Consider the following 26,355-nt stretch of genomic DNA (forward strand, 5'->3'; position numbering starts at 1 on the left):
TCATCGAGCGTGCTCGTGTCGCCGCCGGTACGAAGTTACACGAAGTTTTGTCTTATTTGTCAGATTACGGCGAAATGAGCTGGATATTGTATGTCTTATCTTATATATCAGTCAGATCAGATAAAAGCGCGACAATGTGGTACTCGAAATGTTCAAAAGAATAACAATACGAATCTTCTAAGATCCCAGTATACCATAGCTAGTTCCCTTAGAAACCTTTGAATTCTCGGGGATTGAATTACGCCTGTTAGAGCTTGCTCAAAGGCAAGATAACGATGATTACTCGAGCGTAAGGATCTCAGAATACTGACAAAGGTAGGTTCACTACGAGTACCTAATTACCTACCATTAAAGCGAGACTGTCGCTATGAAATTAAAATTTGTTTCCAAGATTATTCGCAAAATTTAACAACCAAACATAGGTATGATAGAGCGGAAGACATTTGAGTTTACCGCTTAGTAATTTATAAACAGTGAGTCATAGAAAGAAAAAACAAAATGAGGTCGACAGGGAATTAATATGAAAAAAAACTACTGTATCTATGTGTGTATCTATATGTGTATTTTTTTGAGTCTGCTAGCCAAACAGCGACAACTGTCCGTCGCTTTAAAGTCAATTTACAGTGCTCAATATTTTTTTGCGTATTTCGACTCAATCAATCGATAACTCATTTTATTTCGTCATCATAAATAGGTGAACAGGCGGAGGACTGCACAATATGCTATGGTAAAGTCATTAACCTCAGGAAGGTAAATTCTGCTAAGTTGAATATTTTTTAAGTCCATCTGAGCTGTCTTCTGCGATTTTGACATGGTAATTTGGAAAAAAGCCGGAATTGTCATATTTTTATAGAAATTTGTCATGTATGGTAACACTTTCACACTGTTACTGCAAAGATAACTTGATTAGACTGTATTATGTTTACAAAGTTTCCAAAAAGTTTAGAAAGTTCTCGGAAATGTCATGAAAATTTCACAAGAAACAAAAAATGGATAATTTCATTTCCCATAGAAAATTGTGAGAAATTTCCGAAAGTTTTCCATGTTGAAATTTCGCAATTTTAGAAAATTTTCGACGGCTCATCAGTGGTCATGTTCAGTCTATATTATCTATATTCGTTAGTTTATAACAAACTGAACGCACGTTCGATAGTGTCGGTCCCGTTAGCCGGATGCCGCTTGTTATGCAACCGCGCGGCTTTGCATCCGTCACGTAACAACTGTATGTGCGCAGGCTTTTTTAAAGTCTAGAGCCTATTGTGGCCGCTGCCAGTCTTTTAAAGAGAAATTAAATAATAGATGATCGTTGATACGTAGAAAACGCCAATCAAACTTAAATAAGATATGGAAATACAGTTCGTGTCATCCACGATGACGCTCAGATTTGTCAAATCTAACCTTTAATAAGATGACAATACGAATCAACGCACGCGTTGTCGTGAATGACACGGTCTAGTCTCGTGACTTTTCGTATAGGGAGCGTGCATGAACTGTAGGAGGCAGCACAGGAGCCGTCAGATTTTTGGCGCGAGGCGTAAATTTGATGTTTACTGTTCCGATGTAGCCCACAATATGGCAGAACCTACTATGCACATGAAAACACGTGACGTGTAAATGTATATGTTTATGGTACCGATTCAGGCCACGAGATGGCAGACCCTCCAACGCGCACGGTCCCTATCGCATCGCATGTGTCATCTCGGTACATTTTTGACAGAGTTCAATTTCATAGAAGGAGGAGGTTCTGTATTCGGTTGTGGTTATTTTTTTTATGTATTTACACCGATTACTCCGACACCTGTGGTCCGATTTGAGTGATTCTTTTTTTGTTGATTTTCGTTTCGGAGTTTGTCGATGTACCTACGAATGTTAGGCCCCTGATAACCAATCCAAGAGCCTACTGCCCAGTTACAATGGTAGAGTAAGAGCTGGTGTGAGATTTGTACTGAACAGTCTATATTTTCTGATAAAATCCGCGACAGCTTTCGTAAATTAACATTTATCTAGAAAAGTAGCCGAAAAAACCTCGCGTGATTTGTGCACAAGCCCTTACAGAGTGGTCCAAAAATACGTTATAACCAAAGAGTATCATAATGTATGTATAGTAAGTTATAACGTTTATCTGGATATTAATTTCTTTACCAACTGTATAAATCAGCGTATAAATAATCTATAAACCTACCTTAGAATATATGTGACTTTCCATCAGAGAAGTGCCCTAAGACAAGAAGACACATAGTTATTTACAGCATTGACGTATAATAAATATAATAATACTACATCAGTGATTTATAGCAAAAGCGACATAACAAGAACGTAGCATGTAGTACTATTTTTATTTTTTTTCCTGAAAATGACAATGAAGAAATGTGCGGCGTATTCAATATTTTCGTGATAAGATTTAGAAGGCCCTACAAAATGTGTTTTAGCAAATACGGAGTAAACTCAGATAAGGTAAAGCACTTAAACATAAAAGGTTACTCAGCTTAGGAGCGCTTAACGTTCTTCACATCTCACAATTTGTTTTCAAAAAATAACAGAGATAAATACAAGAATCTTGTTTTATACTAATGAAGAATGAACATTTCATTAACTAAGAGCGTACTGTAATGAAATTATTAAGATTCCTGCCGAGATATAAAAAAAGTAGACCGTACAGTCAAGTGTAAAAATATGGATGTACACATCTTACTCAAAAATATGTCCCATAGCATCTTATTCCAGTGTAATGACAGCGTAGTACCATATTTATGAGACGTTTCTTTCGATACATATTTTTGCACTTGACTGTACAAGAAAATAGTACATTCCCATTTGAAGCTTAACTAACCGTTTATGTCTAGACATGGACAAAATGGAGTAAATACTGGTTCGCGAGCATCCGGTATGCAGCACAGGTGCTGCGAGCCAAAATAGGAGAAACGAGTGCCTTATTAGCCAGCAAACCTGTCCGCCAAGCTAAGCTGCGATACCGTATATGTTATGCAAAAACATCTTATAAAACTAGAAATATATCCTCATTTAAATAAGATCCACGATAAGAATAAATAAATTAACACCGTTGCAGACTAGTTTGTCCTATCCAACATGTTTTAATGTAGCTTTTCGAGCCTCTACATAGATTCACCTCATGAATAGATATAGAGATTGATAGGTTTGGCTTGCCTGCGGCCGAAAACCCACTTGCTCGTATTTACCCAAAGTGATCGCAAGTGCCGTTTCGTGTGGCAAGAGGAAAGGGGAAGACAAGGAAGACAGACCCCAGTATCGATGGGAATAATAAATGCCAAAAAGAGAGAGACTCGTGTTGCATCTGAAATGGCGGCAGCTAGCCTTGAACTAGACAAGACGATACAATCTCGTAATAAATGATAAAATCCGTTCCGCAGGTCAAGTATATCGATCACATCCAGTCCAGTGACAACGTGCCCTCTGATCCTAACCGACACAAAGATTAATTACACCCGCATGTCTCCACTCCACGCCATCCATCCTGGGAACGACCTACGTTATTCATTAGTAAAATCTCACCACGGAACACGTCCTTTCAGGCCGTGACACGCGATGTATGAGAATATGAAAATTTTATGAGGCAACCGATTCGACACACGTACGCTCTGCGTTAAGAATACCGCCACGCAAATTGTACCTATCTACCAGGTATTGTTATGGTGAAGAAGAATCGACGTCAAAAAAACCCTTGGACGAGACTTTGCAGTAAACTATGTTCATTGCTTGGCATCTTAAGTGTGTTAATAGTAAAGAGCGGTGCAGTTACGAGAAAACAAGGTAATTCCGTGATGAGTAGTAATTTGTTAGAGCCATCACTTACGAAGCCCTGCGAAGCTATAGCCCGACACGTCACGCATACTGATCAGACGTCTGAGTCCGGGACTAAAATTGAGTCACGCAACAAATTGTTCATGGATCGACCGCCCAGAAAAACAAACTTCATAAGCATTGGATACAGTTTATGAACTTTGAAATCCGCCAACGCGTGACCGTGCTAACGAAATTTTCGGGTTAAAAGTTCCCGCGACATTTTTCAAAGGTTAGCTCTCCGAGTTGAATAATGTTGCTCAATCAGTTACATAAGAACGTCGTTTGGTATGCATTAGCTGCTATCGGTTCCAAAGGCCTCGGCGTAAAAAACATTGAATGGAGGATAACTAATTCGGGGAGTGTTTTAAACCCAAAGTGGAATGCCATGGTGCGAAACCAATCGGCATCAATCGGTATCCCGAATGAATTACCATCTGCGCCTTTATTCTCCAACAAATTATATAGAGCGCCGCAATAGCGAAGCGATTTCCTTAACGAGACCGTAACAAATTGAAATCCGAGACCCGAAAATACTACCCAATGTAGATTAGAGAAGAAAATGAGAACATTCCTTAGCATAGCAAGAACTAATGTGCGCGCTAAATCGTAAAAGGCTGGACCGATAGCTGCCAGATTATCGTCTCTGGGAGCAATTTGTGGGGATTTGTGGCCGACCTCTGGCCAAATAAAGCGATCGTCCGTCATTAGGCCGTGTGCTCCCGTTAGACCAATTTGAGATGTCTCACGACGTCTGTTAGGTCCAGGTAAGCTTGCGCCGCCCTTCCGTGAGCCGAGGCGGCTAAGACGGATAGACAAAATTAAGTTTCTTGTAAGCTCCTGTAAAGCTAGCGGAATTGGTCGCGACTTTTATTATCGACTAAAACATTATTATTTACTGCGTCAACCATCCAGTGGCAACCTCAGTGGGGGAATTGTGTTTTCTAATAAAACAATTAATTTCTGTATATTAATATTGTTGTCCTACTGATTCCCCAACTTTTTGTTTTGTCACTTAGTTTAATTTTGCTTTATCAACTAAACGACAAATTGTGGCCACATTTAATATAAAAGTTTTTAGTCACTACTTTTCTTTCAGCAGGCAAGTAATACTCTTCGAGACAATTCCAATAAACCCAAACACAATTAGGCTACGTTATTTTAACACAGAGGTCCCATTGCAACCTCCTGTCTCCATCATCAATTTTCAGCTTCAACAGAAACCAGAAAATGGGTCAAATTTAACTTGCAAGATTTGACCCATACAAACATACATCGCAAGTTAAATAAAAGCTTGTATTATTCACTGTTTTTTAAACATTTTTAATCTGTTACTTTGGCTAAATTCCCTTTCTATGGAAATCGTCACTTCCATGCGCTACAAATTATTTTTTGACAAAAAAAATGTAGGTATGAATGCTTTTAAAATGATACATTTCAGAACAAAGAATTGTTAGGTTTCATAATTATTAACGATAATATGTGTTAATTTTACCAGGAATTTATTATTATTTAATTAAATATGACAATTAACTATATATGGTTTACACTAGTATAACATCGATTTAAAGTGATTGCTTGATATTTTAAAAGTCGCTCAACGATTGGTTGACGTCATCGATATCACGCGATGCCGTCCACCAATCACGAGCCTCTGTTTTCCCACCATATTGGAAACGGTTCTTGGCGGGGAATGGATCAAACTGGGACCTTCGGTCTTGATCTTTCGATGAAGTAACTTGCTTACGGAATAAGCATAGGCTGTTAATTCTATCTATTGTAATTATAAAATAAATTAATTTAAGATAAATAATAAAGTATTTTGAGAAATTTAATCAAGTGTCTTTTTATAAATAAATCAAGTCTCTATAAGTGAAATAAATAAAGTGGTTTCAATCAATATTCCTAGTCAATCTGTTTGGAGTTTCCCTTAAGATTTGGTGCACAGTAGTTGTGAATTTTATAGAATAAACGGGCAAGATTGCAATTTTTTTAAATTAAGTCAAATTACCACACTGTGATTGTAAAAACCAAAATTTTTGCAAATTGTCAAAAAATTACATGTTATTTTCATATTTTGTGTGAAACTTAATTTTTTAAGGTAAAAAGATTATTTCAAAAACAGTCTAAACAATATATAGTGACACTCAACGAACCGGACGTATTTTGTTTGACATTATAGAGAGTCTTCGTTATATAGAGAGAAATCAATATTAAAGTCAACCGACTATTGGCAACAAATGTTGTCATTATAGGGAGTTTACACTGTAATAACAAAATAAACAATGCCTAATTCCTAAATTATATGAGAATAATATACAACTTGCCGTAGTTGCCAAGAGCAGGCAAAAATTTTGCACAGATTGGACCTGGGGAGCTGACCCATTTCCCCCTCTTTTTGGGGGTTACCATGGCACTATCTTATGGGGGTTAAATCAGCATTGTTTAACCTAAGACAAAAGTGCATACTCACTGCACTTACTTACCCCATGATACTTTCCTTAAACTCCCATCTTGACAACTTCTTTGATAATTACAGGTCAGAGTATAGGAGCACAATATAATATTTATTTATTTATTAAACTTTATTGCTCAAAATACAAAAACAATGTACTAATGGGAGACTTAATGCCTAATGGCATTCTCTACCAGTCAACCATTGGGTTAAATATATTTATTTTAAAAGCAATACCTCTTCAAGCAAAGCTCGGAACCGGTTTTTTCTTCATACAAAAAATACTGGTATTATTACGTTATTTTTTGTTCTTTGGTTAATTATTTAATTTTTAATGGGACTATCTAATAATGCGAAGTTGTTACCTAAATACATGATCCAGTCCTACGTAAAGAATATAAAATAATTAAAAATATTGGGCTATTTCGGGATTTAAAAATAAACCGGTTCCAAGCCCTGTCTTCAAGTGGCATATGTCGTTTTTGAGTTATTGGAATTTTGATTTTATTTTATTTTAATTAATCAAATTTGAATTTTAAATGACACTATCGGTCGGGAGTTGATCACCTACCACTCCAAGGGATACTTTTAATTGTTCATACATAGTACAAGCTTTGCTTAGCATAATTTGGAGCTAGGTTGATCTGTGTAAGACTGTCCCCAAGTGACATGTTGACAAATATATAAAAAAATCCGGGCTTCACAAAATGGTACAAATTGAAAGGGTATTTAAATTAGTAAAGATATTGAATGAATATTGACAAACAAAATGCCAAAAATATGTACAGTCAGCTGCAGACAATACAATCAGTCTATGTAGGGGGTTTCACCTCTCTCTGCATCTGACTGTACACACTTCCTCAATGTACGGGCAATAAGGTTGTGTACACAGGTTTTTGTCACCTTGATTGTGTCAATATTTAATACCTTGACTGTATTACTATATGAAAATAAGATTGTTAGTAAATATTATCATGAAAAAATACTTCGAGCACCATGGACCTTGCTGATTTAATTATAAAGACAATTCAATAGTGAATTTAATAGAATGAAATGAAAGTTAATAGCCATTGCAATTTGAATCTTTGAGTCCTTGACCCATGAATAGTTGATCAGGTACAGACATGCCTGTTGCCACAACCAAATTAGTAATCATTTTAGCTTTCCTAGCTGTTAGAATACATACTACTACAAAATAAGGCACATGCGTTCAAGCATACAAGTTTATTAAAACATAAACAAAACTTCCATAACACAAAAGTTTTAGTAGCTTCCACGAAATCACTTTCGATGACAGAAAAAGTATTGTGTGACATGTGCAGTAGCACATGCAAAGTTAACGAGAGGCATGAGCGGAGCAGGCTCGGAGGTAAGCGTAGGTGGCAAGGTTCTTCCTCTCACCTCGCGGGACGGGCATCTCGGACTCCAGGGGAGTCGCGGCCACTGCTGCCACCGCCGCGGCCACCCACACCATCCACACCACCCCCCGCATGTCCCCGAACCACATCACAACACTCCACTATCTCATTATTGGCACAACATTCACACAACTTAACCAATACGAAATCCTAACTATGCTAATAACTCCTATTGGCACGGTCATGCTTTGGGAAAATTCATGTCGCAATACCACGGCGTATCACATCATACTAAATATGATATATCACGACATTTTAACTAACAATCTTCTCGAAAACTATACGAATGTTGTTGAAACAAAGACAGTTGCTGCACGTCATAACATCTCCCCGCAGAACATGAGACCCGTCATATTCTAGCAACGTTTCGTTTTGCACTAGTGTTGTAAAGCTAGCAGTGCTTCGATGCGAAACGAAGTTACCCGACTTGTTTGTGATAACGTTCAGAAACTTGAACCATCGTTTCAAATCGATTGTCTATATTTTTAAATCGTTATGAGTCATCGATTAGCATCAAATATAACTAAATAAAATTGTAAAAAGACACGATTTTTAAAGAAAAATACGTTAGCCAAAAATAAAAAATACTATTTGTAAAAGGCACTCCGACATACTTTCGCAGATAATTTAAGTGGTTTACAAATACATGGAGAATAAGATGCAACTTTTGGTAACATTCCCTTTTGCATGTTCATGCACAACCGTGCCATATCTTCTAAATAAGGCAATTTAATTTCAGGATCTCTTGGTATTAAATAATTTTCTGCTGGTAACCACTTTCCATTAATATAATGCGCCGGTTGTGAAAAAACACCATCGAAATGTAACCCAAACGATCCTGAAAACACAATATATGTTTAAGCGTCTGTCATTACTTCAAGTAATATTTTGTACTCGCTTCACCTTATAATTCCTAGTATGGAATAGGGTTGTTTCCAATTTTTTAAAACGCTTGTATTACGTTCTATATTAACTAAAAGTTGCCCTAAAATTCAACTATTATACTTAAAACGGCTTTAAATATGTTAAATTAATAAAATAGATTTTGACGGATGCTTTCGCGCCCAAAACGCTCTTTGAAAATTGTGTGACGTCACAGTTTACGGTTTGACACATAACTACATACACACGTAGAAGATATGAGCTGTCAACTGACATTTGTCATTTGTTGTTTATCGCCTAACTGTCAACAGTGTCAATCCGAGAGTTGTGACGTCATCAGAATGGTCAAAGACGTTTCGAGTTAGGTCACGTGACATGTGCCAAAAGATATTTTAAATTCAATATTTACAAAAATATGGTCATTACAGGTCCCCTAAAAGTAGTTTAACATGTTCTTATAATCCAAAAGAATTTATTGGGATACAATTCTGCCCTAAGATTTGTAGATGGAAACAACCCTATTATAACCGTTATAATGAATGATTTCCAAAAATACCGAAATACGAATGAACGCAATGGAATTTACACATAAGGACATAAGTAACAGGCTGACGCAACTAGGAACCAAAAAAGGTTTTGTATGGACTTTGTTTCGCAAATCATTGCCAACGAAGAAAAAAAAAACGTCAGTGCTATTTATTCTGTTAAGTTTACATCAAGTCAACTGTCAGCCTAATTGTTTTGTTTGTTACGAAGGCTTCAATGTTTTGTTCGGGTATTTCGTGTAATTTCTTTATTATTTAGTGAAAAAATCGAAAATAGTCAACCGTGATCAGAGTAAAGAGCGAGTTTGTTACAATGCCAGCGAGAAAACGGTTTACTAAGTGTGAAATATGTGGCAAGCGAGCCACTCGAGAAAATCACAAAAAAGTGATTTTATGGCAAAATTTCCCCTGGATGAAGACCGGTAAGTATTGCTTTAGATACTTTTGACCTTATTTTGGGTCAGCAGTCTATAAACACATCGAAAATTAGATATTTTATATTCTTTTTCGTTGTGAACTAGGGATGTACTATAACTATCGATAACTGTAGTTTTATTTGTATATCAGTGTAAATAATTAAATTAAATATGTGAAATTTCCTGAGAACTTGCATGCAATATGACCATAATTAATTCTTCGAAGATTAATAATGCATAAATTATCTATACTTTATGCATGAATGGTCATTAGTTAACGTATTTTTTTATTTAGTCATTATTTAATATATTAACCTAAAATGTATGAACCATCTCATTAGCAAACACTTGGAATATAAACTGTAGATAAAGTCATGTTTGTCCAAGGCTGTATGTTTATAGATGCAGGTAGTGGGTCAAATTTGTTGGGAACGAAGACCTGATACATCTTCCCATAGAAAAGTTACATTTATTGAAACATGTATATGCAAATCATTTTGAAAATAAAGCTTTTAATAAAATAAAAAAACACGACTTATAAACTGTATTAAAATAATTCGGGTCCACATTAAGCCCGACCAGATATTAGTCCACTCAAAGAACTATCCACTATATAACATACAACTTAAATGTGGACTCGATGCTAACCTGATTTCGAGTACAAAATTTGTAGACAGGAGCCTATGTTGAAACCCTCCCCATTTTATCGATATCGACAAGAATCGCATGCGTGTAGCGTTCTACACTATTTAAATCGCTTATGTTGGTACTATGGTTCTTTGACAGTTCTTTGTCGTATATTTTGGTAATGATTTGCGAAACAAACTGATTCCACTCGCTAGTATGGAAGTCCCGTCTCTTAAAACGTAGTGATTATATGCTCTTTGATAAGTAATTACAATATTTACCGTTACATTTGATCCCTAGACAAATGATCTCGTCAGGTTGAGACCCAAATAGCCAAAGTTTAACCACATTAACAAGACTGATGACTTTATTAATGGGAAGTTGCGAAAAACTTTCTTGTTTCTGAAAGAATATTAAAGTAAATTAAATAAGTAGCAATAAACAATATGAGTCTAGTTACTAGTTACCTCTTACTTTCAATGCTCCTATATTATTAATATTTGTATCTCGTTTGATTTCACGGGCCTAAAAATCCTTGCCTTTTGATAGACTTGCGTGGGTATATAGATCCCACACGTAGAGGAGAGCTTTAATGTCATGTAGAACGCCTGCTGGAACCCGCTCACAGGCCCAACAATAGACACCCATGAACCAGTTGCAGCATACATTGGGACTATTGTAGAAAATGTGAACAGTACAACGGTCTAAGTATGGATTGAAGTTGCACTGGACAATCAAACTGGGTTATTGCAAAGACACCGGGCACCTGCCAAAACAATGTTTTCACTATCAAGGCAGGCGGTGACTTGCCGCCCACTAGATGGGCCCCTGAAACCTGCTGTCGTGAAGATGACCAAGAGCAACCACCGGTGTGAGTAGCTTAGGGGTGTCGAGAGATGTACGCCGCTTGCTACCCAGTGATTGCATGATAACAGCCACTGAGCCAACTCGCATCTTATGCATGTTCCACTTCCACCCCTGGAGCATATTGCTCTAACGACTCCTCTCTGGATGGCCAATGACGGCAAGCCAGAGTCCTGCGGGTCCCCTTGGGGCCCACTCCAAGTACTCCGACCAAGGAAGACACGCGGCAAGCTGCCGGTTGTTAGGGTCGTAGAGAGAGGAACCGCCGGACAATCTGCGCCGTTTCCAAAATCACCGCCTTCTGCATCTGACCCTTGATCCAACCACCTAGTGAGAGTCTCTCAAGGTGTTGGTTGAGACTCTTCGCTATGAGACCGTTCGCTGAAACTACTATTGGGACAATGATCGTCGAATCAACATCCCACATGGCGGTTATCGCGTAAGCCAAGTCTAACCGTACTTACAGGACTTGTCCTTCTCGGCTTTTACGAGATTCACATCATGGGGGATGGTAATGTCGATGAGCACGGCCCGGCCTGTCAATGATGATGATAGATCGATTGTTATTATTATTAACTATACCCATTAAGAAAGAGACCATTTGAAAACAAAGCTAAATTCATACACTTACTCTCCTTTCCAGGACCTTCGTCCACAGAGTATTATCAAATAAAATTAAATATTCCATTGTTCGCATTTCTGGAGTAATGGAACCTATATTTAAGGTTGAATTTCTCACTCTTGTGTATCTCTTGTATGGCTCGAAGGTATTGTATTTATGTATTGTAGTTCTTATATCCACTAAATGATTAACTCCAACAAATCCCCACACGGGTGGACAGAACATGTTTCTCATAGACACTTCAGCAATTTCCGCTGCTACTGGAGCTACCTCTAAACCTAAGTCGGATGTAGCCACTACTATGTTATGTTTTTCAATGTTCGCCGCTTTCATCAGGATCGTTGCATTGTAACATGCTGGGCCAAGATTAGGTAATAGGATACGTATATCTCGCGGTGCTGATGCATTTAGCATTAAAGCTATTTCTTCCATTGCGTGTTTGTTTGCTTCCAACCAATCCCCAATGGGTAAATCCATGCTGAAAGCACAACGTAACAATAACAAGCAACTGCAAAAACGAACTAGAACTTATTCGGGTCTCTTTTAAATTCCTATTAGAGAGACAGGTAAACTATTTTTACGTTTGCCACAATATTACTTTTGCTTTTGATCAATTAATATAAAACTGACCACTCATGTCTGGCTGACCACAGGGGCCGTTACCCTGAATACCTATTCAATATGAAGTTAATAGTTTGGCAATTCTGAAATACTTACTGAAAAGGTACGTGATCCAATACTATCAATAGGTCACAATACGTCAGAGCAATACCAATTTTTTCAACATATTTCACTACTTTTCCAGAATAGTTAGTTTCAATGTAACTACATTCATGTTCTATCTTGTCTATCGGTGGGTTAGGGCATTCACTGTCATAGATAAATATTTTGGCTATAGTTTTAGTGCCCACCGATAGTTCCAGTAATTGTGATATTAAGTGCTCCGTCAACTGATATCCAGCACCTGATATACATACAACATAATCATTTTTCGGTAGACTTTCGACTATCTTATCTTTTGTAGAAAATTTCACCTGTATCTCTTGTTTATCCTTTTTAATTTTTGTTCGATATTGATTACAGTTTTCAGTTAAACCTTTAAATTTAGAATCTGCCATAAAATAATCAAATTTGTAATACGAATGGCAATAATCTAAAAATTGTGGAAGACCGCCAATATAATAGGGTTTACTTCCTTTCATGAAGAGTTCTTTCCAAACTAAAGGAGATCCTATGTGATGCCATTTATTTTTCTGATTTATCTTGGAAAGCCAAGTCTGAAAAGGAATATGGTGATGTACAAAAGTTTCTAGTTCCACTAGCTTGTAACTGCATTGTTAAGATATACTAATTACTTTCCATTCCGGGATAGTTTTTTCTATACGTTCGTAACAAAAGTTGGGTAGATTTTGAGAGAGATGATCCACCACCAAGTTAACTTGCGCAAACTTTTCGCATTGGGATTCACCCGCAATAATTATGCGGACAACCATATTGTTTTCGCACTAACACGGAATATTGCAATACTCTAAGTAGCAAAAATAGTACTTTTGACTTGATTTAAATTAATCTGACAAAATACGAGTTGACGTAAGTAATACAAATAAAACAGGGCGTGAGTGCAGTCTTCAGAAAAAAAGGTTGAATGTTTGGTAAAATGACAAAAAGTGTTCAATGCAATAAGCAAATCCTCACGTATACATACTTTTACTTACACTCGGACCTTTGACTCGGACTCTGATCTATAAATAAACACGATAACTCCGATTCTAAAGATACGTTGGTTTAAATATTTTGTGACTTTTTAACATTTCTGGAAATATTGGACTTCGATTTCGGGAATGAAACTGTATTGCACTGGCATTTTATTTTATTTGATTTCTTTCCCATCAGGGAACAATGGTGTGCCGTGCGTGGAGACTTGGTGGAGACGAAGCCAACTTTTTGACACTTAAATGAAATGCACTTACACCAGTGGGGTACACTATTTGATTTTATTATTTAGGATCAGCAACAGTGGCAAAAACATTTTATATGGCGTGTAATTAAGCTAATAGACATGTGTGCTATTTCATTATAATTGCGCCAACAATTACAGGTGAACATAACATGCATTAATAGTAAGCTAGTCTAAACATTATGATGAAATAAGATTAAAATGGTAATTTACTATAAGCTAAAAATAGAATACTTTAAGTTGTCTGGGATATAGCTTTTTAGCGATAAGACCGCCTGTTGTCTGCCTCTACATTTAATCAATTGTTTAATTTCTTGTATCTTTTTACTGAGGTGTGCCAATAAATCTATCTATCTACTCTATCGATTCGACGTATCGATTATCAGCATATCCAGAAATTCCGTACGATTTCTGAACGAATGTCGCAGCTGATACGATGACACTTCGGTGACATTTGTTTGATACTCATAGCAGCACTCCATTTCAAGCAAAATATGGAAGAGAAACTACTAATCGAACTAAACATTTTGTTATTTCTTTATTTATTTTTATGATATTAGATAAATTTTTGCTCCATTTGACAAAAAATATGAGATACATTGTATTCAGTCTTAGTCTTCAAAGTTTTATGGAGCGCTATTGTTAAGCGTGAACACAGCAAATTAAAAATTAAAATTAGGTTGAGTTGAAACGTTACTTTATAACCTAACTTAGTGTGCCCATGTCGTTAGATATATTTCTTAATATTATAATAAATGGAAATATGGAATGGAATATAAATCAATGAAAAATATGGCATCGACTAAAAACTGGGGGTTCTGTGACCTATCCCTCAGTAGAAATTACGACGTCAACAAGTTATATTTCTTAGAGAGGCTTGGTTACAACACAGTTGCTATGAACACACATGTTGAGGAACCCAGTGAAGAACCAAAGAAGAAAAAGAAAAAAGGTGAAGTTAGAGAATCCCAAGACTATATACCTGCTCCGGTAGAAATTCCTAAAGACTTGACAGAAAATTTAAAACTTAACATTCTTCAACGAGTAACAATAGAGTTCTCAGAGTCTAGCATTGCCCATAAAATTAACCGTTCTGAAAATATCAAAAAGTATGATTTTGTCGCTGTAGTGCCGAAAACGTTGCAAGCTTTTCAATATGCCTGTGGCACTTTAGATATTGATATAATCAGTTTTGAGCCCGAGACTAGAATACCTTTCAAAGTTAGCCGTAAGCTTTACCGACAAGCAGTAGATCGAGGGATTTTCTTTGAACTCATGTACTCACCAGCTATCAGAGATAAAACTGCGAGGAAAAACATTATAAGCACAGCACACATGTACCATGCAGTTGGCAAATCTAAGAACATCATTGTTACCAGTGGAGCGGAGGACTCCACACAAGTCCGCGACGTGCACGACATCATCAACTTGGGCTTTATTCTAGGACTGAACAGCAATCAGTGCCTTGAAGTTATCAGAAGCAACACTAGAAAACTTATTGTGAAGACTGAAGGAAGAAAATGCGGGAAATTGTATATGACTGTTAGAACTCTAACTGAAAATGATGAGAATAAAACACCTGCCTCCTGAACTCGTTTTTTTATAAAATTATGTAGTCCAATAACATTTTAAAAACTTATCAAGATTTATTTCATTAAAACCTTATTTTTCTACAAATACAAATAGCATCACAGTTAGGAAACATTTGTACACATATTATAATTATTATCAGAAGTCCCACTCTTGATCTAAGAATGTTGTCCGACATTGTTATTGTTCAATCATTCTGACTTGTCTGGTTCAATCTTCTCAGTAATAGTCAAGTCTGCTGATGCTCGTGGATTCATTCCAGTCAACTCTATTGACGGGTCATCTTCAGGAATTGTAAATAACTCTGCTACCCATTTGAATCTGGATAATACAATATAAAGGTTTGAAAATAGCCAATTGGGGACCTAATGAGACTGAATAACATAGAGGGGATAGCAATACTTAGATAGTTATCATATTGGTGCTGCTTCTAGAAACTATATCTGTGTAATAACCGTCAGAACAACTTGTGTTCAACCCTTTGACCGCCAGACTTCAATTGACGAGTTCGGCTACAGCCCAGTTAATAAAGCTTGGTGCATTCTCACAAGGTTCACAATGACGCGCAGCGATAGGCGTGACGTCCAAAGGGTTAAACTGCATACTAACTGCAAGATTGCATTGCATTGACATCCTAGGATGACTTGCGTTGCCGCGCGCGGCTGCATACTTACGGAGTCGTTGGCGACAACGCACGTCATGCTAGCGGGTCAGGGATGCAGTCAATAAAGAAATACCTAAGTGAATGAATTTTTAGTTGTGTTATAATGTTTGTTATAATATTTAGTTGTATGGGTGAAGCAGAGCGAATGAGTGTTGAGTGCTTGTCCTAGTAATGGAGTTGGTTGGGAAAAATAAACACATATCTTAATTTTCATTAATGTATTATTTTCAAATGCAATCTCAACGTTTGGTACAGGTAATACAAAATGTATAAAATATGCACACATCAGAATTTTAAAATAAAAATAATATTCACAACACAATTTTCACACACAAAACATACATAAGCAACATCCTATTGTTGACTGCTATGTTTAAGAATATAATAACTTGTTTTTTGAAGGCTTACATTACTTTCAAGAAATACTTAGTTGGTAGCACCACTCCCTTTATTTGTAGACTACATTGTAACTTCTAACAATAGAATAGATATTTTTACAACATTCTTTTATATAATTCATAGTTGCTTATAATATTTCATTGTGATACTCGTAGCTAAATTTTAACAATTACATTATGATATTACTGCAGATGTTATAAAGTACATTTTCTCAGGCAATCTAGAAAGTATGCCTATAGATTTACGTCTACAATGTCTTACGTTAATGTGAATACATGTGTTAGTAATGACAGCAATGAAAAGCTTGTTAATAAACAAAAAACATGTCAAGTATGGTTACAAGAAACCCTCCAACTCTAAAAGGAGATTCAACTTGACTAGAAAACAAATTAGCCTCCAAATAAAATGCTTTTATGATTGAGCAAACTGAAAACAGTCTTGTAATGTCTTTTTACGTTTCATAATATTAGCCAGATGTCGCTTAATGCAAGCACATAATAATACTCTACAAGTAAATTTGTGGCATCCATTTGTGTCAAATATACTACATAGGTATTCAAATTCATTCATATTTAAAATACCACAAAAGATGTCATGGCAGAAATTAGTAACTCATGTTCATAATACAATTAAAACTAAAAAAATTACAGCAATCTGCTCAATGTTGAATACATTTAAACATACTAATAATAAAATAAATAATCTCCACAAATTTAATCACACCTATTTAACAAAATTCAGTCTCATTGGTCATAAAAACAATTTATTACCTAATGTGTCTTTCCTCAAAAACTTAAAATTTAATAAAATACATGTGAGTTAATAAAATAAAATTAGTAATCGTGGAATAGGAATCAAAATTAAAGATTAAATGCGTGGATCTAAACATTACAGCATCTACATTAAATACTATGAAGCAACCAATTGGTTTCACTCATTACTTATATTGATAATATTTTTCGCACATATCAAATGCATTCGTTTTCGCATAATTTGAACAAAGGCGAAGGATTTGAGGAAAGGCGAGTAAATAATAAAGATTTTAATTCCCATAAAATGTTACGTTCCTCCAATATATCACGACTCAGTCCCATGTATTTGTATGGCGCTGGGACCTCGCTTTATTTAAAACACCATTCATTTTCTTGTATTGATACAAGTCTTTATTATTGACTCCCCTCATTCTATGTATAACGAAGCTGCCCAAAGTGTAAAATAACAAGGTCAGGTGGGGTAAGATTAAGATACCTTATCATAACCAACTTCCTTTCCAGTCGGTCCACAACACACACGTTAGGCCATTCAATCCCATACAAGCTACTCAGTTCGATTCATTGTTCTTAAATTACTGATACGTTCGCCATCTACCACCTACCATCACACAACGTAATATCACGAGTTGGAACCAACAACAGTCCTTTACATTACAATATGCCTCAACTTTTGGCTTTCTCTTATTAAAGTAAAGACGCGAAGCACGAAGAATTATTTCATACATCGATCCTCTATTTCCTATCTCTATCGTACGCGCATAATTGGCTACTTGACAATTTTTTGTAAATAATGTCAATCGATCTTGATTTTCCTGAGGATCAAATTACTCATGGCATTTAAGCAACACAAAGGTTAGAAATGAGAGTTAAAGTCTGACGCTCGCACACAATAATATTGTAATGTGACGTCACATTACATTAGTCTGTCCTAAATGTATGGAAGATCAAGAGAATTGCTATTTTGACCCTGAAATATTGCGTTTATGTATATAGTTGATATAAAATTTATTTTTCAATAAAATGTACGGAATCGAATGGTACCATTCTCTTTTTACATTTTACAAAGTTAAAAATTTTTTTTTTTTTCGACTGGATTTTTTTATAATCTCAATATGTCTTTAAATTCCACTTTTTTATAATAGATGGCTCATTTTCTATCCATTTATCTAAATTTTGTTATAATATTCAACATGTGTTAAGTACCCAATTGCATCGCTTGAACAGTGGCATTGACGCTGGGATCAGCGACGGAACTGTAATATAATTAGGCGCGTCGATAGAGATTGCAACAAGCGGGTCAATGTACTTAATTCTTCGTGTTTATAGTCCTTACTTTAGTTTGCACGGACGTGCCTTTAAGGTAAGCCTTAATGGTTTAAGAACCATTAAGGCTAACATTAGCCTCGACGGGAGCCGCTAAGGTCCACCCGACCCTAACTCAAAACACAACCGCTCTTAGCAGGCTAACATTACAATGTCAGTAAGAGAACTGACGCATCTACGATTTCTTTATATTAAAAGTACCTAGTGACACCTCAATTATTGTTATTATGATGATCTTTAATCATTTTGAAATAGCGGTAACTGGCAAGCAAATATGGGCCTACAGTTTTGTACGTTTTAACAGTGTTATATTAAAAGATGGATGTAATAAATCTTCAGACATGAAAAAACAACTGGTCTATACCCGACCGAGCAAGCGGCTGCGGTGCGCGGAGCACTGCCGCTTATCGCCACGCTGCCCGCCGCTGGCCGCTCGCTACTCGAAAGTTTTCATTCGTGAATATAGTGATAAAAAAGCCGTACACACAGCATCAAATAGATAGTGACGAAAAGTGACCAAATATATCGGATGTGTCCCGATATAATTAGCCACTTTGGTCTTCACTATATTTGAGGCGGTATGCTAAGTATGAAAAATTTCGTACATTGTACACATATCTACGGCACGCGCATATTATATTGCTGTCCAGCTCGCACAGTGGCATTGACTGCCGGCATCGACAGCAAAATAATGGCAGATTAATGTACGGAATTCTTCATGCTTACCGTCCTCACTTGAACCGTTTGAGATGTCACTATTTACTAAGTCAGTTGTTGAGAAAAGACACACAATGCGCGACCGTATTCACGTTCTCCACCAACCTGTTGTACAGCTCTCTCCGCACGGAGGCGGTGAACTTGGACACGAGGCAGAGAGTCGCGATGCCCGCGAATATGGCGTTGTACAGCATGACCAGTTTGAAGTTGCCCAGCCATTCGATGCGGCCGAACTCGCCGAGGAGGTCGAAGTTTGTTATACCTGGAATAAAAAGAAAGTGTTTTAATTGGGTGTTTGACCTATTGGAAGATCTATAGAAGACCATTCCATAATTACGACATTCGGCTACCTGTACCTTTTGTGTGTATGGAATTATGTCACTGGTCGAACGACTGAGTTACATGGTTTTACTTTCTATAAGATCCTAATGAAATTATTACAGACATAGAGAGGGTTTAAAAACAGAGCTGTTTATAAAAATAGTGCTCGGACGAGATTAGATTAGAGTCCACTAGATAGTCGCTTGAGAGCGCTACCAAAGCCTGCTTATTATGGCTTCAGTCCAGTGGGACTATTTCGCCAGTATCAAGGTCTTAGGAGCTTTAATTACGACTAAAATTGTACGGTTAGTACAAGATAGGGTATGGTAATTTTATCAGCTCTTGTAAAGCGATAGCTGGACTTTACAAGTAGCAAGTGGCCGTTGACTCCAAAATGGTGGTTAAACGCGTTTCAAGATTAATTCTCCATTCACTGCACACTACCACATTAGTTTACTCTATAATAAGCTATCGATATTACAATTTAAACAATATTAATGAACAAAACAAACCACAAACTCTAAGACTCTAAGAGTTTAGTTGTCAAGCGGACCCCAGGCTCCCATGAGCCGTGGCAAATGCCGGGACAACGCGAGGAAGAAGAATGAACAAAAGACAAAGCAATTAATCACGAGGCGTGACTATCAATATGGCGCTCGAACCAGAAGTCCAACATCACGCAACTTGGCTCCGATACATTATATTGACAACACATCGGTTTGAGTGCATCTAACTTTCGAGCGACAAAATATAATACTTTTGTAGGAATTTGACTTGGAGGATTTTACAACTGGAGACGCCTTGTCTGTAATTTTCTGTAGAAAACAGTCCGCCGATTTTTGTTGAGAAGGAACATGTCAAACGTAACGTACAAATAGCCATGTCAAATGAACGTCAGTCCGTACAATACATATGACCATTGACAGAGGTCGAGGTTGTCGAAACAGAGGGGTAAGCTCATAAAGGCGACTCCAGTTGTTAACTCCTCCGACGAATTTGTGGTTTGATGTTTATGTGGCACTGTCACTCTGTTGGCCAAGTGGGTACTGAGTTAGCTTGGACCAAGTCTAAAAATCAATTTTCCTGTCGGTATACGTTCAGCTACGTCACGGGCACGTGCAGGTACAGGCTGTCACACTTTTCAAGCCTTACTGAGTAGCATCGTGGCATAATAAATATTTATTTGTTATGTTTACCTAGTATCTTGGCCAGCAGCGGCATAGCAGTAGATATGGCCAACGACACAGCGCACAGCGCGATGATGCGCGGCAGCGGAGTGCGTCGCGCTCGCGGCGTCACGCCCAGCGCGCGGACGCCGAGGCTCAGCCCGGTCACGGACGACACGTAGAGGTAGAGGATCAGGAACGTTTCCAGCGTCGCGCCCGCCCAGCCCAGCTTCGATAGCGAGGCTATGCCTAGCGTGAATTGTTCCAACTGAAAAAGAAAACAGTAAATTATTATTGCACATATACCTACATTTTGGTTACTTAACATTAGATAAGGATGTATAATCCATTGCTCACTCCAAAACAGTAAATACTCTAAGCAAATGTAATAAATAACCTCTTTCTATGAGTACATTTCGAATAGTGCGTTCGGAAATTTCTTTGGTTTTACATGATTGAATAAACCAAGATCATTGTTTCGTGAAACTGCTAGTTTCACACTCGTAATAATCACAAAACAGAAAATGATTAAGTAGAGTAAATTATACCAAGAAAACCTAGATTCGATTAAATCAAGAAAAAAAAGTAGAGAGACCGGTCTAATCTTGGCACGAAATGCTCAATAAGGTGTGTGTTAGCCCGGTTTTCAAAACTTTATTTTCTTGGAACTAATTTACTTCTATGAAATTGGATATTAAGTACCTACGCTTGTAAAAGAAGTATGGCTATCTATACCCATTAACCCAAATACCCTAAATAGCTCGGGTGGATTAGATAGGGTATCTAGATTGGACCCGCCAACTTGGCTGCGACCATTCTTTTAATCTAGATGTATTAATTTAGATGACCTTAAGGATAAAGGTGGTTTATTTAGGTATAAATGTCATCAAAATAATCTACCCTTGTCTTTGTAAGTCAAAGTAATATTCGCCTTTTTGACGCCTATGACGGATATATCCGCACCGTAGGTCCAACGCCGAAGACGGATTAATCCGTCACAGATCACAGAACAACAGACCTGCGTGCATATGCGTGGCGTCCCAGTGACAGCTTGTGTTTGACACCGCGTCGAAAAGTTTAAAGACGCGCGTGCACAAAGAGCAAAAGTCGGTAATATTATCGGGTACGTAGTTAGTGTGCATTGCGTCTGTAAGTAAGACAAATCTACTTATAGGAATCTATTCTATAGGACGCACCAGGAATGATCTTAGTCTTTGGTCTCCGGTTGACGTTTTACGCTGTATACATGTAAAGGGTGACATTCTTTAGAAGTGTTGCTCTCTGTACGGCACAACCGTATATCTAGGCCTAATCGTAACTTACCCGTGTACTCAGCGGCAGCGCCTTGATCCCGATGAGCAGCTCGAGGGTGTTCTGGATGACCATGAGCACGGTGATGGCCGTCAGCGCCAGCAGTAGCAACATCGCCAGTGGGTACACCACGTTGCGTTGAAACGACGACGTCTTGCGTTTGTTCTCCACTTCCTGAGGAATTGATAACAATGATTTCTAACTTTACAAACTCTACACCTAAGTCAAAATATGTGGCGGGGACGTTTTCATCCCCTAGTTAAAGGAGTTGGAGGGTAAAAGTTCCAAGTTTTAGATTTTTTGTTGATGTTTGTGTACTAATACTAACTTACATACCAAATTTCAGATTTCTAAGACTACTACCCTAAGAGTTTCGATGATCATCAGTGAATGAGTGAATCAGTGATGAATTCGAGTTGTTTTAGATATCAATAAAATCTAAAGTATATAAGAGCTATTGACATCATATTTAAGAATTTTAGTATTTTATGGTTTTATTTTTTTTATCATAGTTTTTTTGTGTAATTTGACATTTAGAGACAGTATACATCTCTAATATAGTATTTATTATTTTATCGATTCCATATTTGTAATTGTTTTTTTTTTTTTAATTTTTATTGTTTGTAAAAATGGACATGTAAAAGTGCCCCTGTGGCCTATTTGCTAAATAAATGTTTGATATTTGTTTGATATCCCGAGAATTTTGTTTATCTGGGATAATCCAAACCCAAGTGTTCAAAAAAAGCGACGAAGGGCTTCGAGAAAGGTACATAGTGCTCCATCTAAATAATTGTACTCTACTATTGGATATATTGTTAAGTTTGGACCACTCGTCTTTCGTCACTATTTTCATGTCTAAGAAGGCAGAATAATAAAGTTGCGTGTCATGTTTGTGAATAGCGATCGAGACGCCCATGAAACGTACTTTTTCATTCCCGTGTTTGTATACAGATTGCAACAAATGCAGGGCCTGCACTTTTTACAAAGTCGTCATCATACCCCTTCACCATCTTAATATGTAAAAATTACTCTACCAATTTAAAACCGAATCGCCAACGTGGTGGTTAGTTATGAATGTTCTAATAACTACTCATGAACATGCAAACTAAATTTAAGCGTTACAACAGCTTATAGTTCATGTCATCCACTATGACGCGCAGATTTGTCAAATCTAACCTTTAATAACATGAAAATATGAATCAAGGCACGCGTCTTCGTGAATGACACGATCCATATATACATGTTGAAGATTTGAGAGTAATATTTTCATAACATTCAACTTCACGTGTTATGTCATGGAATGCCAAGAGGCATTATTTTCCTACAGAATAGCGAACAGCCTTTGTACGATGAATCATGAATGGGTATTGTAGGTGCATTTCTTTAATGATAATAGGAAGTATGTAATAATAACAAAAAATGAACGCGAAATGTATGTTTATTATATACGCTATGACATTAACCGCAAAAGCTGAAGATGGCACCTCGAATCCGGTCTCCGACAATATAGGTAGGTACGTATTCGTGAAATCTATGCCAGTGAATAAAAATATTAAAATTGTTGTTTATAAAGAAAATCTTTAGGTACTCAATCCCAGCACTTATCCAGTAAGAACATATTAACTGTAAAGGTAAACAAACTGTTTTCCCTTCTATATCTATTTTGCATGTTAATGCTTGTATTAAGAAAAAAAATGATGAAACCTATGGAACAAAAATTGTCTAACATATATAGACACAGACATGTACAAAACACATAAATAGAAAGGAAAGGAATACTAAATACTAACTGCACCTACAAATACAAAACCAGAACATGTTTATACTCGTATGCACACTAAGTTATCACATTCGCAATGGTCGGTGCACGCTTTGACTGATAACTGTCTTGTTATACTACAAGCGGAAACGCACCGAATATTAAACCTTATCACAAAGCTTTAAGGTTTATAATAGATTGGTTGCGTTGAAGGTGGCACTTAGACCTAATTATAGTGCAAGCCAGTACTAACTAACCATAGGTTACCGACCTCCATGTTTTCACTCGGTTTAGTTGACAAGTTACATTTTATGGACAGCAGACCGGCGTTTATCGACAGCGTCGTTGCGACTGTTCAAAGGAAATTTATCAATCATCGTAGAGCTATATCTTGAGATATATATATATATATATGTTATATTGCAGTGACAAAGTGTCACTAAAGTACCGCAATAAGATAGAGAATGAGATAGACTAATTTTGAAGTACGGTGTTAGTAGTTAGATGTCACACAAAACAATAGTAGTCCAAGGGCAATGTCAGTGATATAACGACCCAATTCTGTGATTGGAATTGACGAGTCCTTAATTCTAAAACGGCCAATGTCACAATGAATTCATACTGACTAAAGTCGTTTTAAAATGAACAAATTCCATTAAAAGTCATGTGCGATATATATTGGTTTCGACTGTATAATTATGAAGGTATTGTGTCAATGATGGCAGAGTTGCCTAAGGTTTTGCCCGCTTAGAATATTCTGAAAGCCCTAAAACTAAGAAATACATGCCTATTCTAATATCATCAGTTTCGTTAAGAATTTTCACAGTCAAAATAAAAAGTAGTGAAATCTATTGAACGCAAAAGTAGGTAAAGTATGGCAATTGTTTTAATACCTTTTTCAATATATTTTTAAACCAAGCATTTAGTCAAAGTACTAATAATGGTTTGTAAAAGAGTATGATAATACCTACTGACTGCGGGCAATATGACAATAATAATAATGTATATTTGTGTTCACACTTATTTAAACTAATATACTATATTAAGCCAATGTCTTCATGTATTATGTATGTCTTTCTGTAAATGTTATTTTAAGGTTATGCAATAAAGAGAATTTTTATTGTATTGTAAGCTAATAATATGGTCATTTACATTATAAATACTACTCTAAACCAAGCCATAACAAATATAAATGGTAAATATATAACCTGTTTCCAATGGTATTTACTAAGTAATGTTCAAATATTTGCGGTAGATACGGGATTATAAACTTGTATATATTAATAACAGTCATATTTAACTTGCATACACTTAATGGAATACAAATAATATAAATAATTTAAGTGCATGTTTGATCGTTCAAATATATATGTGACCGCGGCCGACAAAATATCCCACTTTGTCGCTTGCCAAAAGGACGAGATTTGCTTGTATCTTTATATGAATAACCTGTCAAGGCTTCCTTATCGCTAGCGAAAAAGTGGCACGTTTTGCTAGCCACGGTCACATACACAGTATAATACGCAACGTAGAATGGGTTATGGTCCTAAGACATAACCCACCTTTCTCTGTCAGAGATTCGATACTCGAAGACGCGGTGCAATATTGAATCTTAACTCTAAGGAATTAAGCCTACCTTTCTCATGTTAACGATTTTCTTGTGCGTCTCGGTGAGACCAGCCGTAAGGCTCCGTTCTACAGACGAAGCAGTGGAGTATCCAAGAAATCCTTATTCACACTCTAAATGAGCAGACGTCACGAGTCTTAATTCTAAGGAATAAAGTCTACCTTTCTCATGGCGACGATTTTCTTGAGCCTTTCGTTGAGACCAGCTTGTAAGGCTCCGTTCCGCAGCCGCAGCAGCGGGGTTTCTTGCGCGTCTTTCTTCACAGAGTCGATGCTCGATGAAGATACGTCGCCGCGATCTGGGTACATCGGCTCGGGTGATATGTAGCCGATCCCTGTAGATACAACATTTAAAGTTATTACACCTTGTAGGGACTGCGTCCTACATTCGCCCAAGCTTTAGATGATATTAAATAAATAATACATTAATTTAGCTTTTCCCGTTATGCGCAATGTGCATTTTAGTTAATAGCATACGTAACAGTTTATTATAACCGTTACAGGGATGAGCTTGTAAAAACATTGTAATATAAGTTATCTGTTTCCTTCCCTTTGTCGGTACTTGCCTTTGTGTTAATCTCTCTTTGTTTTATTTCTTTGTCAGTTTCCGAATATTGTTAACTTTAAATAATAAACTAATTTGTAGCCAGCGGAGTAATTCGTGGGAAACGTTAGGATTCGCCATGTGCGAAACCGTTATAGGTTCTGTACCGCTATTCCTATTGCGTACCTGATGCAAGGTTATAATCATCGGGATCGCGGGAGTCAAATAGTTCGTAGTCAGACGTCAACTCGACAAGTTGTCTCGTACCTATTATCACAGGTTGAGCTTGATATCGTATCGCTCCCTCGCGTTCTCTTGGTACCTATATTTAACGGTCGAGCTCGATTATATATCGCTCCCTACTTATTATTGTAATTAGTGTTAGTTTAGTATTGAGTTGTGTTAATATAGACTTATTATTGTTACCGCGTCTGAACTTTTTATTTGCAACAATCCCAACACCTAAGTACATATACCAAACTCTATCAAATGCGTAAAATTATTCTGGTAATTTTGTAGGTAATCGAATAATGTATAACAATTTTGATTTTAATTAC

At 36.8% G+C, this 26,355-nt stretch overlaps 4 protein-coding genes across 4 annotated transcripts in view; 1 reads left to right on the forward strand and 3 right to left on the reverse strand.

Annotated features, from left to right (window-relative positions):
* LOC133520741 (uncharacterized) overlaps positions 1-8,077 on the reverse strand; it is a 409,169-nt gene extending 401,092 nt beyond the window's left edge. The window contains exon 1 of the mRNA XM_061855358.1: positions 7,676-8,077. Coding sequence (XP_061711342.1) covers positions 7,676-7,781 — 106 coding nt within the window. The 5' untranslated portion in view covers positions 7,782-8,077. The remainder of the gene's footprint in view (positions 1-7,675) is intronic.
* LOC133520750 (putative malate dehydrogenase 1B) lies at positions 7,484-13,991 on the reverse strand. Its single transcript, XM_061855378.1, has 5 exons — positions 13,004-13,991; positions 12,366-12,925; positions 11,658-12,126; positions 10,444-10,564; positions 7,484-8,530 (listed from the first exon to the last, which is right to left on the reverse strand). Exons 1-5 carry the CDS (start codon positions 13,139-13,141, stop codon positions 8,280-8,282), a joined length of 1,539 nt encoding a protein of 512 aa, XP_061711362.1. The 5' UTR covers positions 13,142-13,991; the 3' UTR covers positions 7,484-8,279.
* Positions 13,992-14,168: 177 nt separating this feature from the next.
* On the forward strand, positions 14,169-15,196 carry LOC133520758 (ribonuclease P protein subunit p30). Its single transcript, XM_061855395.1, has one exon. It carries the CDS (start codon positions 14,374-14,376, stop codon positions 15,193-15,195), a length of 822 nt encoding a protein of 273 aa, XP_061711379.1. The 5' UTR covers positions 14,169-14,373; the 3' UTR covers position 15,196.
* Positions 15,197-15,226: 30 nt separating this feature from the next.
* Positions 15,227-26,355, reverse strand: part of LOC133520748 (protein Lilipod) — a 38,930-nt gene continuing 27,801 nt past the window's right edge. Inside the window, exons 6-10 of the mRNA XM_061855376.1 lie at positions 25,417-25,589; positions 21,882-22,043; positions 20,589-20,826; positions 19,177-19,333; positions 15,227-15,516 (exon numbers count right to left, since the gene is read on the reverse strand). Of these exons, the coding sequence (XP_061711360.1) occupies positions 15,387-15,516; positions 19,177-19,333; positions 20,589-20,826; positions 21,882-22,043; positions 25,417-25,589 (860 nt within the window). The 3' untranslated portion in view covers positions 15,227-15,386. The remainder of the gene's footprint in view (positions 15,517-19,176; positions 19,334-20,588; positions 20,827-21,881; positions 22,044-25,416; positions 25,590-26,355) is intronic.

Source organism: Cydia pomonella, chromosome 8, assembly GCF_033807575.1.
Source record: "Cydia pomonella isolate Wapato2018A chromosome 8, ilCydPomo1, whole genome shotgun sequence".
In the NCBI taxonomy this organism is placed as follows: Eukaryota; Metazoa; Arthropoda; class Insecta; order Lepidoptera; family Tortricidae; genus Cydia; species Cydia pomonella.